The following is a 14,771-nucleotide window of genomic DNA, read 5'->3' on the forward strand; positions in this document are numbered from 1 at the left end:
CACATTACGTTTGAGTTTGTTCTTTAGCATAATTAGGAACTCTTTGGAAAAAGAAACTTCTTATGGTAGCTAAAAATTATGGCAGACTACAAGAAGTGACATCCTCTGGGAAGTCGGGAGGGGGGAAGGGAGGTGGGGTCATAGGGGGGAGGGGGGAAATATAGTATGTGCCAGATTTTAAAGTAACATGATTGCACTTGTATACTGTTGCTTTTTTTAATTTTAGTATAAAAATAAGCTGAATATATCGATAGATAGAAATACCGAAGCGAGGAGCAGAGGGAAAGAAGAGGGAGGGGTAGAGAGGGTGGGAAGAGGATCGGAAGGAGGGGAGATGGAAGGGAGGGGAGAAAGGAGTGACAGAGGGGGAGGGGAAGTAGGAGAGGGGAATGTTGGAGGGGAGAAAGGAAAGTTGGAGGGGGGAGTAAGAAGGGTGTATGGAGGGTGATATTGGTTTTGGTTTTGTATTTCGGGGAGTACAAGGATGGCTGTGTTTATTGCCTAATGTTATATGGCCTCAATCATGCACAGTATATATGTGACTGTAAGAAATGAAAATGAAAAAATGAAAATAAAACATTTGCATTAAAAAGGAAAAAAAATTTAAAAAAGAAGTGACATCCTCATGTTTATTTACATTTAAGATTTCCTTTCCTGTTTCCTGTGTGCATGTCCAATTTCTCTGTAGTCTACATGATTGTAGTTATTATTTCAATTTATATAGCTTCTCATCTCAAACACATGTCAGAGTGCCTCACAAACAATTAACATCGTGTATCCTTTGTTATCCTTTTTGCAGATATAACCTAACTCTCCCACAAGCTTCCCCCTCCCCCCTTGTATGGTTAGCTATGCTATGGTTGCGCAGCAACTAAGGATGCTGTTGCATACAATTCATATTCTTCACACACACCCCAGGGCACTATGTGATCTTAGCACATTAATAAAGATGTCAGAAGTGTATTTTGATATTGGATAAATGCAATATCAAATTGTTCAATTGCTTCCCTCCAAAAGAAAGAAAGGGAAATTAGAATTTAATTGCTTTGAAATTTTTTTCTTAGCTTCACCCAAAGTGTACTTACTAGGTTATTTGAAATATTGTGTGTTTATTTATTTTCTACGCCAGACTTCCTTGCAAGGTGTACAGTATAAATACCAGCCTTTATATCTTCACAACAATCCCATTAAAATGCCTCTAATAGATGCCTTCTGACCCATTATTTCTTTGACTGAGACATTCTTAATACCACATCTCTCACATTGATCCTGTAGTCCAGAATTACACATATATCCCTGTATTTTATTGCTAAATGCACGTGAAACAGATTTTGCAGTTAAAATCAGCTGCAACACAAATAGAAACTGTTGCAAATCTTTCTTTTGTTTGCTTAAATGTGGGTATCTTTGCTGTAGAAACCGTGACCCGTCAAAACCGCGGTCCACAAAAGCGCACTCGACAAAAGCACGCATTTGACGTCATCACAGCGCGACGAAAAAAATTAAAAATTGAAATAAATATAAATTAAAGCAAGCCGATTCACATAAAGGTAAGGGTTAGGTTTAGGGTTAGGGTTAGGTTAAGGGTTAGGGTTAGGTTTAGAGCGTTAGGGTTACGTTTAGCGTTAGGTTAAGGGTTAGGGTTAGGGTTAGATTTAGGGTTAGGTTAAGGTTAGGGTTAGGGTTAGATTTAGGGTTAGGTTAAGGGTTAGGGTTAGGGTTAGGTTTAGGGTTAGGTTTGGGGGGTTAGGGTAAGGTTTTCGCTTTATTTTTACATTTATCGATCACAGTGCGATGTTTTCGTCGCGCTGTGATGACGTCACGTACGCGCTTTCGTCGAGCGCGATTTTGTCGTCCGCGGTTTTGTGGTGGAACCGTAGAAACTGCCCACATACCTATGAACAGGCTAGAGCTCTTCAACTTCCAGAGCACAAGTAGACAACCTACGAATAGATAATGTGAAACTACAGGATTCGTACTCTCAACATTAGCCAAGCTAGCTTGACCACCTGGTATTTTATTTATATATTATTTTATTAATTGATTATATGATATTCTCTTTTATTAGTTGTATGTGTGGCTGAGTAAATACAAACATACTTTTCAAATAGATTTTGACGTTACAACTGTCAAAACATCTTTGGGAGATATTTATGCGAGCGAGATTCGAACAGCTTGACATAATGATTCAATGAGATTCCATTCTATACCCTACAATGGACATCTGCATTTGCAGAGCGGAGAGGTAGAAGACCTGGCTTATATCCTATTTGATTGTTGCCTGTATAAGAGGGTGAGAGACAGGTACTTTGGTCTATATACCAACAAGACCCTGGGATCCCCATATCAAACCAACTTACCTTATGCCCCCAAATCTGAAAATAACATTTAGCACAACACAGTACTTAGCAAAATGGTTCAGTTGAGATTCGGCATATGTGAGACTGATTGGGGTAGATTGCAGGGGTGATACCGAAATATATTTTTATATATTTTATTTATCTATGTATTAAATAATTGTATTTTATTCCAATTTCATTTTAAACTGTATTTTATTCTAATTTCATTTAAATTGTTTTTATTTATTCAATTCCATTTTAAAATTGTTTTTTATCAGATTTTAGTAATATTTTGTCTGGAACTCTGCAGTGACTAAACTCCTTTCATGCTTGTTCATGGTTATGTTATTGCCTATCAGCTCTTCGCCTTTCACGCTTTTAATATAATGCATGATCATTGTTATGGTTTGTTCCACCCTTCCAATTTGACATTCCCTCAGTGGGCTCAACTGCAGTTCCTAGAGTTGCCCAAACTATTTGTTAGTTGGGGAGTCTGGAGAGTTGCAATCTCCTGATGCATCTGGGAGGCCTTGAAAAGTGTTTTGACTGAAATGATATGGCTATCTTGCTTGCTAGGTATAGGCCAAAAACATTAACCAAAGTCATACTCTCTTCCCAAAATATATATCAAGCCATGTGAACTTTCCTTTAAGATTTATTAGTTTTGATTGATCTTTTTAGAAAATGTTGAAGTTTTAAACTATATTATCTGCTAAAGACTTTTGTCACCTTCCCCTGCTATTCTTTGTTATAGTATTAAAGTAATAAAATATATGGATTAAAAATAGAATAATGAAGACGTGGCAGAAAAGGGACAGTTAGAAGCCTGCTTAAAGAAATGTCATCAGTCTGTACCTCAATATGTTCTAGCCAACATCCCTATGTCAAAAGTCCCAAACCACAAGGTTTCAGATAAAGTTCGTTAATGCACTAGTCCATATACCTGTAACAAAGGAGAAGTAGGCCCTCATGCTTACTATTTTACTTCTATATGTTTTGTGTCTATTGTCTGTATACCCCCCCCCCCCTTATTTTATGTAAGCCGCCCTGAGTCCCCTTAGGGGAAAAGGGCGGCCTATAAGCATTAATAAATACAAAATACAATACAAAATCTACTTATAAGGCTTTTTTCCCCAAATAACCCATAAGAAATGAGTTAAGTATTCCCCGTGTTGCAATGCTTTTGAGAAGTATAATAAAATGCGTGCTTTGATGATGAGGTTGTTTCAGAATTGGCAATGTTAGCCATTTTTTGCTAACTTCTGACCTGGCTGCCAAATAAACTTTTTTTTCTGTATCCTGAGAAGTCCTAAAGCCTGTCTTTTCTGCAACAGTATCAATTAATTTTTATTTATCAACTAGATCTCAAGCTCAAGGTTTTTTTTTTTCCCCTCACTAAATTTCTGGAAATTAGAGAAACCCTTTCTGGCAGTACACTTAGCATTTCTTTCTCAGTACTTAAAGGTATTGGAATTTTCATTTGTTCTGAATTCTATTACTGCCCTGTATCAGCCCTTCACAATTTATTTTTGTCCTTGATTTGGCCAAAGTTCCTCTTAAATTAATTTCAGTGTAAATTGAAGTGTTTCTGTAAATTCAGCCTGATGTACAAATAAATGCTTTATATACAGTATACTACTTAAAAATAGAACCAAAAGTTCTTATAATTATTTCATACCCCAGACTTACTCCAGGAATTTAGTCAAAAGTTTCCCATTATTTGTTTAGTTCAGTTTAAAACAAGTTAATAATTTTTCATAAAGTTTCTGTCCTGTGGATAATAATGAAGTGGAAAAGAACTACTATGAGTTCTACCTCTGAGCATGGGTCAGACGATATGACACAGTGTTTGTCATATATTAACAAGAAATAGTTTAAAATACCCAAAAAGAGCCTATTTTGATGGAGCTCAACATGTCAATGTAGTTTTTTTCTTGGCAAAACACCCAAGTGGTCTCCACCGTGTTTCTTATGCCCATTATTTTTGACTTCCCTATCTAACCTGCAGCTCAGTTAATCTAATGGTATTGTTCCATAGCTAATTGGTCCAGCCTTGCTTAACTTTTTTGAAGGCACATATTACCCTTGTAGTGTTGCTTTTACACAGTCCATCTTCTTCACTATTGCAACCGTGGGAATCACAGATATATGCTGGATCAGTTCATTCTGAAAAACAGCTTTGCTGTAAGGTAGTCCTCGACTTACAACAGTTCATTTAGTGGACTGTTAAGTTACTGGCACTGAGAAAGGTGACTTATGATCATTTTTCACACTTAACCTGTGTCCCCCTTATGATCTTTCACACTTAACATGTTTCCCCGAAAATACATCAGGGTCTTATTTTGTTTTGCCCCACGAAATATGACCTTGGGTTTATTATCAGGGAGGTTTATTGTTTTGGGGTTGCTGGGCAGCTGCTCCCTTGTAAGCGGACTCCCAAAGAGCCAGGCAAAGCCTCAGGGGTGAAGCAGCCATGAGGTAACCACGCTCACGAGAGCCGCCGCCTGGCAAATCCTCCAGCTGGCAGAGCGCCATTCACTGACCTAGGAGGTATCACTAAGGCGCCAAGCCACGTGGCGCTCTGCCCTCCAGCTCCCGCGGCTTGGCACATTTGGGATACCCCCTAGATCAGTGCATGGAGCTCTGCCCAGCTGGAGAGGGGGTTGCACGAGCGCCTGTTCTGCCCCCAGCCTCACCAAGCCCTTGTGCAGCTCTCTCAGGGCACCGCTGCCACGCTCTGAGCATAACTTCCGAACTCCAAAACTCGGCTGCCGAGTCTTCCAGCATTGGTCGCTCTAGGAGTGCTCTCTATGGTGGGCCAGCTGCTGGACAGAAAGTCTTCTGGACAGAGAATCTTCCAGACAGAGAGTCTTCCAGCAGCCGGCCCACCATAGAGAGCACTCCTAGAGTGGCCGATGCTGGAAAACTTAGCAGCCGAGTTTTGGAGTTTGGAAGTTATGCTCGGAGTGTGGTGGCAGCGGCGGCCGGCGGCGGTGCCCTGTGAGAGCTACTCAAGGGCTTGGTCAGTGAATGGCGCTCTGCCCGGCTGGAGAGGGATTTGCCACGCGGCTGCTCGTGAGCATGATCACCTCAGGGCTGCTTCACCCCTGAGGCTGTGGCCGGCTCTTTGGGAGCCCAGTCACAAGGGAACAGCTGCCCGGCAACCCCCCCTCCAGCAGGCAGAATGCCACTCCCAAACCTAGCGGTATCCCGAAGGGGGCAAGCAATGTGAGCGCCTTTCCCCCCCCCCGCCTCCCGCATCTTGGCGTCTTCGGGATACTGCTAGGTCAGTGAGCGTGCTCTTCCTGGCCGGAGAGGGTGTTGTCCAAGGGGTTTATTTTTGGGGGTGGGCTTATATTTTTGCGTGGCAAGGCGTTAGTTTCGGGACAGGTCATATTTTGGGGAAAACACAGTATGACCGTTGCAGCATCCCCATGGTCACCTGATTACAGTTGGATGCTTGACAACTGACTCATATTTATGACAGTTGCAGTGTCCCGGAGTCATGTGATCCCCAAAGTCAATGAGGAAACCAGATTCACTTAACAACTGTGTTACTAGTTTAAGAACTGCAGTGATTCACTTAACAAATGTGGCGAGAAAAGTCATGAAATGGGGCAAAATTCACTTAAAACATAAATGTTGGGCTCAATTGTGGTCATAAGTTGAGGACAACCTGTATTCAGTTGAGAAGATATGATGCTGAATTGCAGAAATTGATTTCTGATTTTCCCTCCAATTTGTAGTATATATAATCCCTCTGCATTTTTCTTGCAGAACAGTCAATTATTAAGATAAAATATACTTATAATATTTTCTTTTTAAACAACTATTTAGGATTGTAACTAAGTTCAATATAGGATATAATAAGTACATGGAATAATTAAATTACAGAATATTCAGGTATTCTTCCTAAAATCACTTTTTGGCATCTTTACTGAAGTATTTCATTTGGATTGGTTTCAATTTTCTTTGTCACAGATGACCAGTTTTCCTTACTTTTTGGATCAGAGAGTTTGATGCAGTTGCTTTATGATCTCATTAGCTGTTGCAGAAATTGTTGCATGAAGGTTATCAATTAAATTGTTAAATTAAAACAATTGTGTATTGTTCAACTAGGTTTGCTAAGATTATATGACATTGATCACCAAAATTCATTATATTTGGCATCCAAATTACACTGAAATTATACGCCCCTCAGACAGGGTTCGCAATTTGGGAGTCCTCCTGGATCCGCAGCTGACTTTAGACCACCATTTGTCGGCTGTGACAAGGGGGGCATTTGCCCAGGTACGCCTGGTGCACCAATTGCGTCCCTATCTGAACCGGGAGGCTCTTACAACAGTCACTCACGCCCTTGTGACCTCAAGACTGGACTACTGCAATGCGCTCTACATGGGGCAGCCCTTGAAGAATGTTCGGAGACTTCAGCTTGTCCAGAATGCAGCCGCGCGAGCGATTGTGGGTGCGCCTCGGTACACCCACGTTACATCTATCCTCTGTGAGCTGCACTGGCTGCCTATTGGTCTCTGGATATGCTTCAAGGTGCTAGTCGTCACTTATAAAGCCCTACATGGTATTGGACCTGGGTACTTGAGAGACCGCCTTCTGCCAATTACCTCCCATAGACCCATCAGATCCCACAGATTAGGCCTCCTCCGAATTCCATCTGCAGGCCAATGCCGGTTGTCGACCACCCGGAGGAGGGCCTTCTCTGTGGCTGCTCTGGCCCTCTGGAACGATCTCCCCATGGAGATTCGGACCCTCACCACCCTTCAGGCTTTCCGAAAAGCCGTTAAGATCTGCTAACCCTACTCAAATTGTTGTGCGTGTTGTGACTTTTAAAATTGTTTTGTATTGTTGTTTTGTTTTTTCTTTTTACTTTTTGTATTGTGACCCTTCCCTTCTGGTTTGTCAGCCACCCTGAGTCCCTCCTGGAATAGGGCAGCATACAAATCGAATAAACCAACCAAACCAAACCAACCAACCACTAATTACTTCAGTTTTTGATTGCTAACAAGAGAGGCTTCAAACTCCTGATATTATTTTACAAATTCCCATAAAGTTTCCTCATGTTGATTCCATAGAGAATTCTGCAAGTATTTCATATCAGTACTTTTATGTATTGTCCTTCTGCATCAAAGAATCTACTAATAGTGACAGAGGTTTTATTGTGCTGTAGTTTTCCCATAATATTAAGAGAAAATGATGCCTACTTTTTAAAGGTACATTTAAAACTATGGTCAAGATGACATGCTTTTTGCATTGTAAAGTCGTACAAAGGTACCTTTTATTGTTAGTCAAATGTGATAGCTGTTCATGTTGCAGTGAAGCTGTCAACACAATTAATTGTTTTTGATGTCTTTTGTAGCCTTAATAGTTGAAGTTATTTAATTATGAACCATTGGTTTTCTATTTTGCATACACGTTTTTCTTTTTTTTTAAATGGTCAAGAATTGCAGTAAAAATAACCACTAACTGAAAGTTTTATTAGGATGTTGATTTGATTTTCATCATTTCATCATGTGCCAGCAGTAAATGCTATTCTCTCATGAGTGTCTTTGCTCCACAAATGTGACACATAAATTTCCTTTGTGCTGTTAACTGTTAGGGGAGCAGGGGGGGTGGGGAAATTACTCTTGAGTACATACTATATTGTAGGGCAGGGATATAAATCCTTTCTTTCAGATGGTACTTCCTGGAGGTCTTCTTTTAAAACAATGCACAATATTTCGATGTATTTTATATTAAACCCTCTAAGATTTTGCTTATTCCTGTTGTTATAAGAATATACAGTAAGAGAAAAAGCCATGTATGTGTCTTATTTTTTTAGAGAAAGAAAGCAAATAAGCCCTGTCTTTTTAACTGAAGCAAGTAATGGCAAAGCATAGATTTCATTATTAAATTTTGGTTTCATTTATTACTTATGTTTTTTTTACAATGCACATCAAAAGGTTATTGTAGCAAATGATTTGGGAGCTTAAAATAAAAAAGTTTGAACGTATAAAGCATAAGTAAAATTATCTTCAAGAATTTTGAGGAGTGGTGGTTGCAGGAAGAGATAGCAAGTTTTCAAAAGAGTATTTTGCCTTTCTCATAATTGCACATCTTTGTTGCTGTATCTTGCTTTCAAAAGCAATTTGACATTAAAAGGTAAAAAAAGAACAGTGCGCTGAGATAACATTAATTTCCTTTCCCTACCTTTACAAGTCTGAAATAGTGTTCATTATTTGGCAAAGTTCTGTTTGTATATTAGTGCTTCAGCTCCAAGGAGTTCAGAATTTCTTTGCTTTTGCTTTTAATCTAAAACATAATTTTCTGAAGGTCATGAGTGTTATTTTAAGGTAATGTGTTATGTCTGTATTAATTTTCAGCAGACAAAAAAACCCAGAAGTATTGAAATAAGTTCTTTTGATATTTTTAATTTAATGTTCCCAATTACAATTCACTTCCCAACCTTCTTGCAACCAAATGAGTAAAAGAAAGGATACAGAGCAGAGTTTTTGGAATGTTTTCCAACTCCTTTAAATAGCCTTGGGTCAAATGACTAGGAAGGAAATGGGAGGGGCTTGCTGCCCTAACCGTCTCACAGGAATGCATTGGAGAATTTTTTTGGAAGGTTTTTCTCTTCTATCCTTTACCTAATCCAGCTAATTTTCAAACTCAGCCTTTCTCTTGTTTGCTTTGACTACCATACCAAATTTGATCCCATTCTCTCTTTTTTTTAGCAAGGGGTGGTGGTGGAGTTATCCTGCTGATGGACAGACAGATGTACCGCAAGAGCCTTGAATGCTTTTGCATAATATGTTTCCAACATTCCATTGAGTAACAAGATAAGGACAGAATGCTGAACATGGTTTCAAGATGTTTCTCCCCCCCCCCCCAGTCTTTTAATAATAGCACCACTCTGAGTCCCATTCCTTGTGCTCTGAAGTTATCCTGTAAGTGAATAAAAAGCCAGAGGCCTGAAATCCTTTGCAAAATTTGTTTCTAAACCGTTAAATTGAAAATATTAAAAGGGTTCATCTAAATTCTGCATGTAAAGTGTATTCTTTTAGAACGTGAAATAAAGGCTGCTTTATTTATTCAAAATTACATTGTCTAGCAATACTTTTCAGCAATTTGCCAAGGCTAAACTGTTTTGTCTTTCTTTTTGTTGGTGTTTTTCTCTCTCCCCACATTGCAGCTTTTAATGAGATCACCAGTTCATATATATTTTCTTTAGCTGCCTCTTGCTTTTGATGCTCTTCATGTTTTCTGACTTGTAGCCCTAGGGCTTACTTAAAAATCTCTCTGATTAATAATTAAATAGCATTATGAATGTTTTCATTTTTGTTCCTGAATGTTTGTCATTTTCAGCTAAAGATCATGAGATTCTTAATGAATGTCATGATGATTTAATTCTCAATTCCATCACTTAAAATCAAACAGTTGATTAAAATGAGGACTTATAAATATTTCTGAATAAATATTTACTAAAATCAATGTGATGAATATTTTCTTTGCTACCTGCCAGGCTTCTACACCAGTGTGATTTTTTTTTAAAAAAATGTTATTATTCCCTATAACAAAACCCATATAGATGGCTATCATGTGCAAAGCACATCTTTCATTTTAAGAAGGAGAACATGGGTACTTTTACAAAAGTAAAAGGATTGGTAGTTGCTTGGTACTGATTTAGAAACATGCCCATTGATCTGGAAAACAGATAAAGTCAATAAGGGTATGCCTGGATGCCAGAAGTTATAGGCATTCTCAGTAGTTAGCTTTCTAATAAATGAATGCTTTGTTCTTATCACACTCTCCATAGAGCCTTTTGTGAGCATGCCTACCGGTATTATATAATCTCAAATAGTGGTTACTGCTAGTTAAGATACTCTATAGGCAAAATTCAGATTCTTGGCAAGCTTTGTCTGGATTTTTATTTAAATAGACCGTTTTCTCTAGGATTTACTATAAAGAGCAAGTGGCAGTATTGTATGAATAATTCTAATTAACCATTTGTGTTTCCTTATGAGAGTTAAATAATTTATTTCATTTGCTTTTTTTAATTATTCAGGGTGGTCCACAGAATGGCAAAACCATATGAATTTAACTGGCAGAAGCCAGTGCCTTCCTTTCTACAGGATGGAGCTATTTTTGACAGATACGAAGAGGTAAGGAGCTTATACAATCTGAAAATACAGCTGGAAGCTGCATTCTGAGGGCAAATAATAGAAATCTGTTTCTGGTCATTACTGCATCAGAAAGGAATATCAACACCACCTTTTTTCTGAAAGTAGACACTGTGCGAGATAGGGTAAAAAAGAGACTCATGTTGAGCTAAACTTAACTTAAGAATCCTAGTGGCCATGATACAGAGAAAAAAAAACCAAATTAGAGCTGTTCTCTTCCTCCAGAGTCCTACTCTCTAAGAAGAATTATAATTAATACTAATCCATATTATACATCTCTATATAAGATTTTGAATGATTGTTCCCCTTCAGCAAACAGCCTTGGAAATGATAATAAACATTCCCATTCAACTTGGTGAGTGTACATGTATTTAAAAATGTTATTTTATGAATGCAGCAATTGAATTCCTACTTTTTTGCCATCCTTTTCAAATTCCTCATTGAAAAATGTCTGGAAAGAAAAGAATGTCCATAGACCACAGTGTAATGAAGTTCAGAAAGCCATAGAATTGAGGACAAATATATATATGTGTGTATGTGTATGTGTATGTGTATGTGTATATAAGATTTGTACAACCCCCTGGTAAGCCCCACTTATGGGAGGAAGCTAACTGCTTCCATCATCTGTCAATCGGCTCGTCACAAGAGTCCATCACGACAGAAACCCAATATTTTTACTGTTGCCTTTGTTAATTAAATATATATATATTTAGGTCATCTCAAGGAATGTGAGAGGAACATATTGCACTTCAAAAGATTAAAATGGAGAATGTTCTTTTATTTAACCATGGGATCAGCATTCCTTTTAGTAGTAGATAGTTTGTTTAAATGAATATAACTTGTCTGGCATTGTTTGATACTTTAACATGCATAAACGGAATCTCAAGCATTTGATAGATTAGCTGAACATTCTCTTTAATATGACAAGTAAGTAAAGGCTGAAATCCCAATTACCCTCTTTGGTGATACGATTACCCCATTTTCTTAGCTCTTTAAATAAAAAAGGTACTTTTAAAGATTTAAAGTCTGCTAAGATTGTTGCAAATCTCATTCCCCATAATTGTAGCATACAATAATAAAATGTAAGGAGCTTGCTGAATGATTTTTGCTTAGAAAAATATGTTCCAGTATTACTTCCTCACCCCAAATATAAAAAATATCTATCTGGTATTAGAAATACACAGATAATCTTTTCCAACAGGATGCAGTGCTTTAATACATGTGGAGGGAAATTATTTCCATGACACAAACCAAACTTCATATGTAATTCCCTATGCAGGAATCAAGCAGACTGTTGCACTGAATGGTAGACATGGGTAAACTTCCAACAGTTGCAATTTTACCTTGGATACAGTTTGTAAAATGGGTGGTTTCTTCATATCTCAATCAGAGAAATTTTCCAGTAATTGTTTTAAATTAAAAATTGGAATGAAATGTCAGATTTAGAAATCTGTCTCCAAAAATATCATTGGTGAGAACCCATCCCTGCTAATCTCTGGTGTAGAATACCCAAGTTCATAGAAAAGTTGGTGGTGGTGGTAATGATGACAATTACGTGCCATCAAGTTGTTGTCAACTCTACCAACTGCATAGACTTTCTTCATGATGTCCCTTTACTTAATCCTTCAGCTTTTTCAACAATGCATCCAATCACCTTTGTAACTGAGTCCATCCATCTTGCTGTTGGTTGCCTCTTCTTCTCTTTCCTTCTACCTTTCCCCAGCATTACAGTTTTCTCTAGATTATGTATTGTTGCATAATGTATCTAAAGTAGGATAATTTGGGCCTGGGGAAAAGGTGAGCTATATCCTTAGTCACTATAGAAATCTCCTAGGACATCGAATATTCCTTCCTAGGTAAAAGCTGTAAAACGTAATAGAGTACTTCATGATCATACTGTTTAACTCCATTGAGTAACATTTCTATAAAGATCATGTTGCTGCTTTAGTTATTCATTTAACATATTTTGTCTCTGAAATTGTTTGAAAAGGTGGCTAATTTGGATTCTAAATTCTTCTTGCAGACCTGAGTTATTTTGGTTCTCTTTCAACAGGAATCTTCTGTTTTTGAACCAGGCTGCCTCTTTAAAGTTGATGAATTTGGCTTTTTCTATCATGGAAAAGTGAAGGAAAGGAAAATTACAATGATCACATGATTGATTGATTTTTGCTTCCTCTAACAAGCATAAGGTACAGTTCTAGCTGTTCTAGTGAGAGGCACTCTTTCCATATATTAGGGCTTTAGATTATATGCTCTAGCTTGTAATTTGTTGAGACAGCTCTGTAATATCCTGCTACTAACTTGCATTGCTGTAGAGCGATTATGGGAATTGAAACTGAACAACTAGAGAAACACCAGACTAGTTCAACTTATTAAAGGTATAATGATAAAGAAATATTCCAAGGATTGTAATATTGGTTTGAAGGGAAGAAAATAATTTCTGCCAATAATTTAGTTCCATCCATAATAAGAAAAAGGGGAAAAGTATTATGGATAGAAAGTGGTGTGTGTGTGTCCTGTGTGTACTTGCAATCCTTGTTCTATATCTTCTAGCCATTCTTTACTTACCTCAGGTTTGTACCTGTATAGCAACAACTCATTTTTCCTCCTTTCATCTAATATTCAGTATTGATCTTGCACATTTTGTATAGTTGAATGTAGGAAATTATGATAGGGATGAGTGTGAATGAAGTTGCTGAATTTATTTTCTCTGGAGGTAATGGTGTAGCACTTTGAAACCTTGGCCAGGTGCTACTGAACTCCACCACCTAGCAACTTTCACCATTAGCACTGTGGAGTTCCCGGAAGAACCTCTGAAGAGCAAAAAAAATTCCCACCTTCCACAGATGTCAACCTTTTTCAGGTAGACCAGACAGAAAACATGGCCAATAAAACAATTCTGCTTTGTTGAAAGCAGAATTAATAGGACCTTGTAAGTCTGAAAGTACAATTCTTGCACCATCACTGATATAGCCTGATAACTTTGGGAGGGTCCCTTCTGGGCCTCTTGCTTTGCCCATTATGCATCAGGAGTGACCACTGTGTTGTGATCACTCCCTCCGCATCAGGACCTCATCCACCATGACCAATGGTCAGATATGATGGCATTTAGAGTTCTGACAAATTCTAGAGAGCACAGGTTTTCCATGTTTGTTTTTGCTGACATTAATATAATATATACTGCCTGGTATTAATTAAGTTTGTGTATTTTTAAATGCTTAGCTGTTGGTGCATTTTCTATTTCAAGATACATGACATTGGCTGTTTGGCATTTATGATGTTCTTTTCTTTTCCAGGAAGGGCAAGTTTAGAATGTTCCCTGATCAACAGTATTCGCTTTGGAGCAGTACCAAAGGTATTTCTGTAGTTTTGTTTTAAAGTATTGTTTTAAACAATTGCTATTGGCTTGAGGCCCAGGAATGGAAATTATCTTCTGTTTCAAGAACTTGTGAAGTCTTTATACCCTTAAGGGTCAATGACTTTTTAATTTTGAAAAACTGGGCTGATGAAACTAACTTTTGGTGAAGATCAGATAATTTAGAAGTGTTTACATACAGAAGATATATTACACCCATAGATCTGAGTTTTTTTAGTGGCAAATATTGAAGCATGTGCTGAAATTTTCCCATGTAAATCTCTGGCACTAAGAAGCTCTATCCTGATGCTTGCATGGTATTACAATCATTTAAAAATAAAATCTAGACCTTAAATCAAGGCTTCTTGATTCAGAATACCTTCAGACATTGATGGCTATGATCAGGATAATAATAAGTATTTTAATATACATTTGTTCTTTGGGATTCTGATTAAGATGGAACCATCCAAATAGGTTTTCTTGAATGGGATCAATAAACTGGAAGCTTCTACATCAAAATGACATGATTATGTTTGAGCAGGCCATCTGAAATTTATCTCGTTCCTTACCCCTGGCTTTTCTCTAGTCTGTTGGTAATGATAAATTTCACAGACTAATACTTTTCATTCATGCTTCTAACATAATTTCCCCTTCTGCAGTGGGAGTATTGGTTTAGTTTAGGTGGTGGTAGAAAGATAACGCCTTCTGTGAATCTAAATTGTATTCATACATTCATCCGAAGGCAGACAGATACAATATAGTCAAATGTTTATATATATATATATATATATTATTGTGCCTTTATTATTTTTAAATAACTCAAGGCAGTGAACTTAATGTTCTTTCCTCCTCCTGTTTTCCCTCAAGCTTCACCTCGTTAGGTGATGGGCTGAGAGAGAGTGA

The 14,771-nt window shown here is 37.8% G+C and overlaps 1 protein-coding gene across 1 annotated transcript in view; it reads left to right on the forward strand.

Annotated features, from left to right (window-relative positions):
- PLCB4 (phospholipase C beta 4) overlaps nt 1-14,771 on the forward strand; it is a 181,348-nt gene that overhangs the window by 90,456 nt on the left and 76,121 nt on the right. The window contains exons 4-7 of the mRNA XM_032213719.1: nt 10,399-10,495; nt 12,567-12,635; nt 12,985-12,997; nt 13,810-13,868. Coding sequence (XP_032069610.1) covers nt 10,412-10,495; nt 12,567-12,635; nt 12,985-12,997; nt 13,810-13,868 — 225 coding nt within the window. The 5' untranslated portion in view covers nt 10,399-10,411. The remainder of the gene's footprint in view (nt 1-10,398; nt 10,496-12,566; nt 12,636-12,984; nt 12,998-13,809; nt 13,869-14,771) is intronic.

Source organism: Thamnophis elegans, chromosome 3 (assembly GCF_009769535.1).
Source record: "Thamnophis elegans isolate rThaEle1 chromosome 3, rThaEle1.pri, whole genome shotgun sequence".
NCBI classification, from domain to species: domain Eukaryota; kingdom Metazoa; phylum Chordata; class Lepidosauria; order Squamata; family Colubridae; genus Thamnophis; species Thamnophis elegans.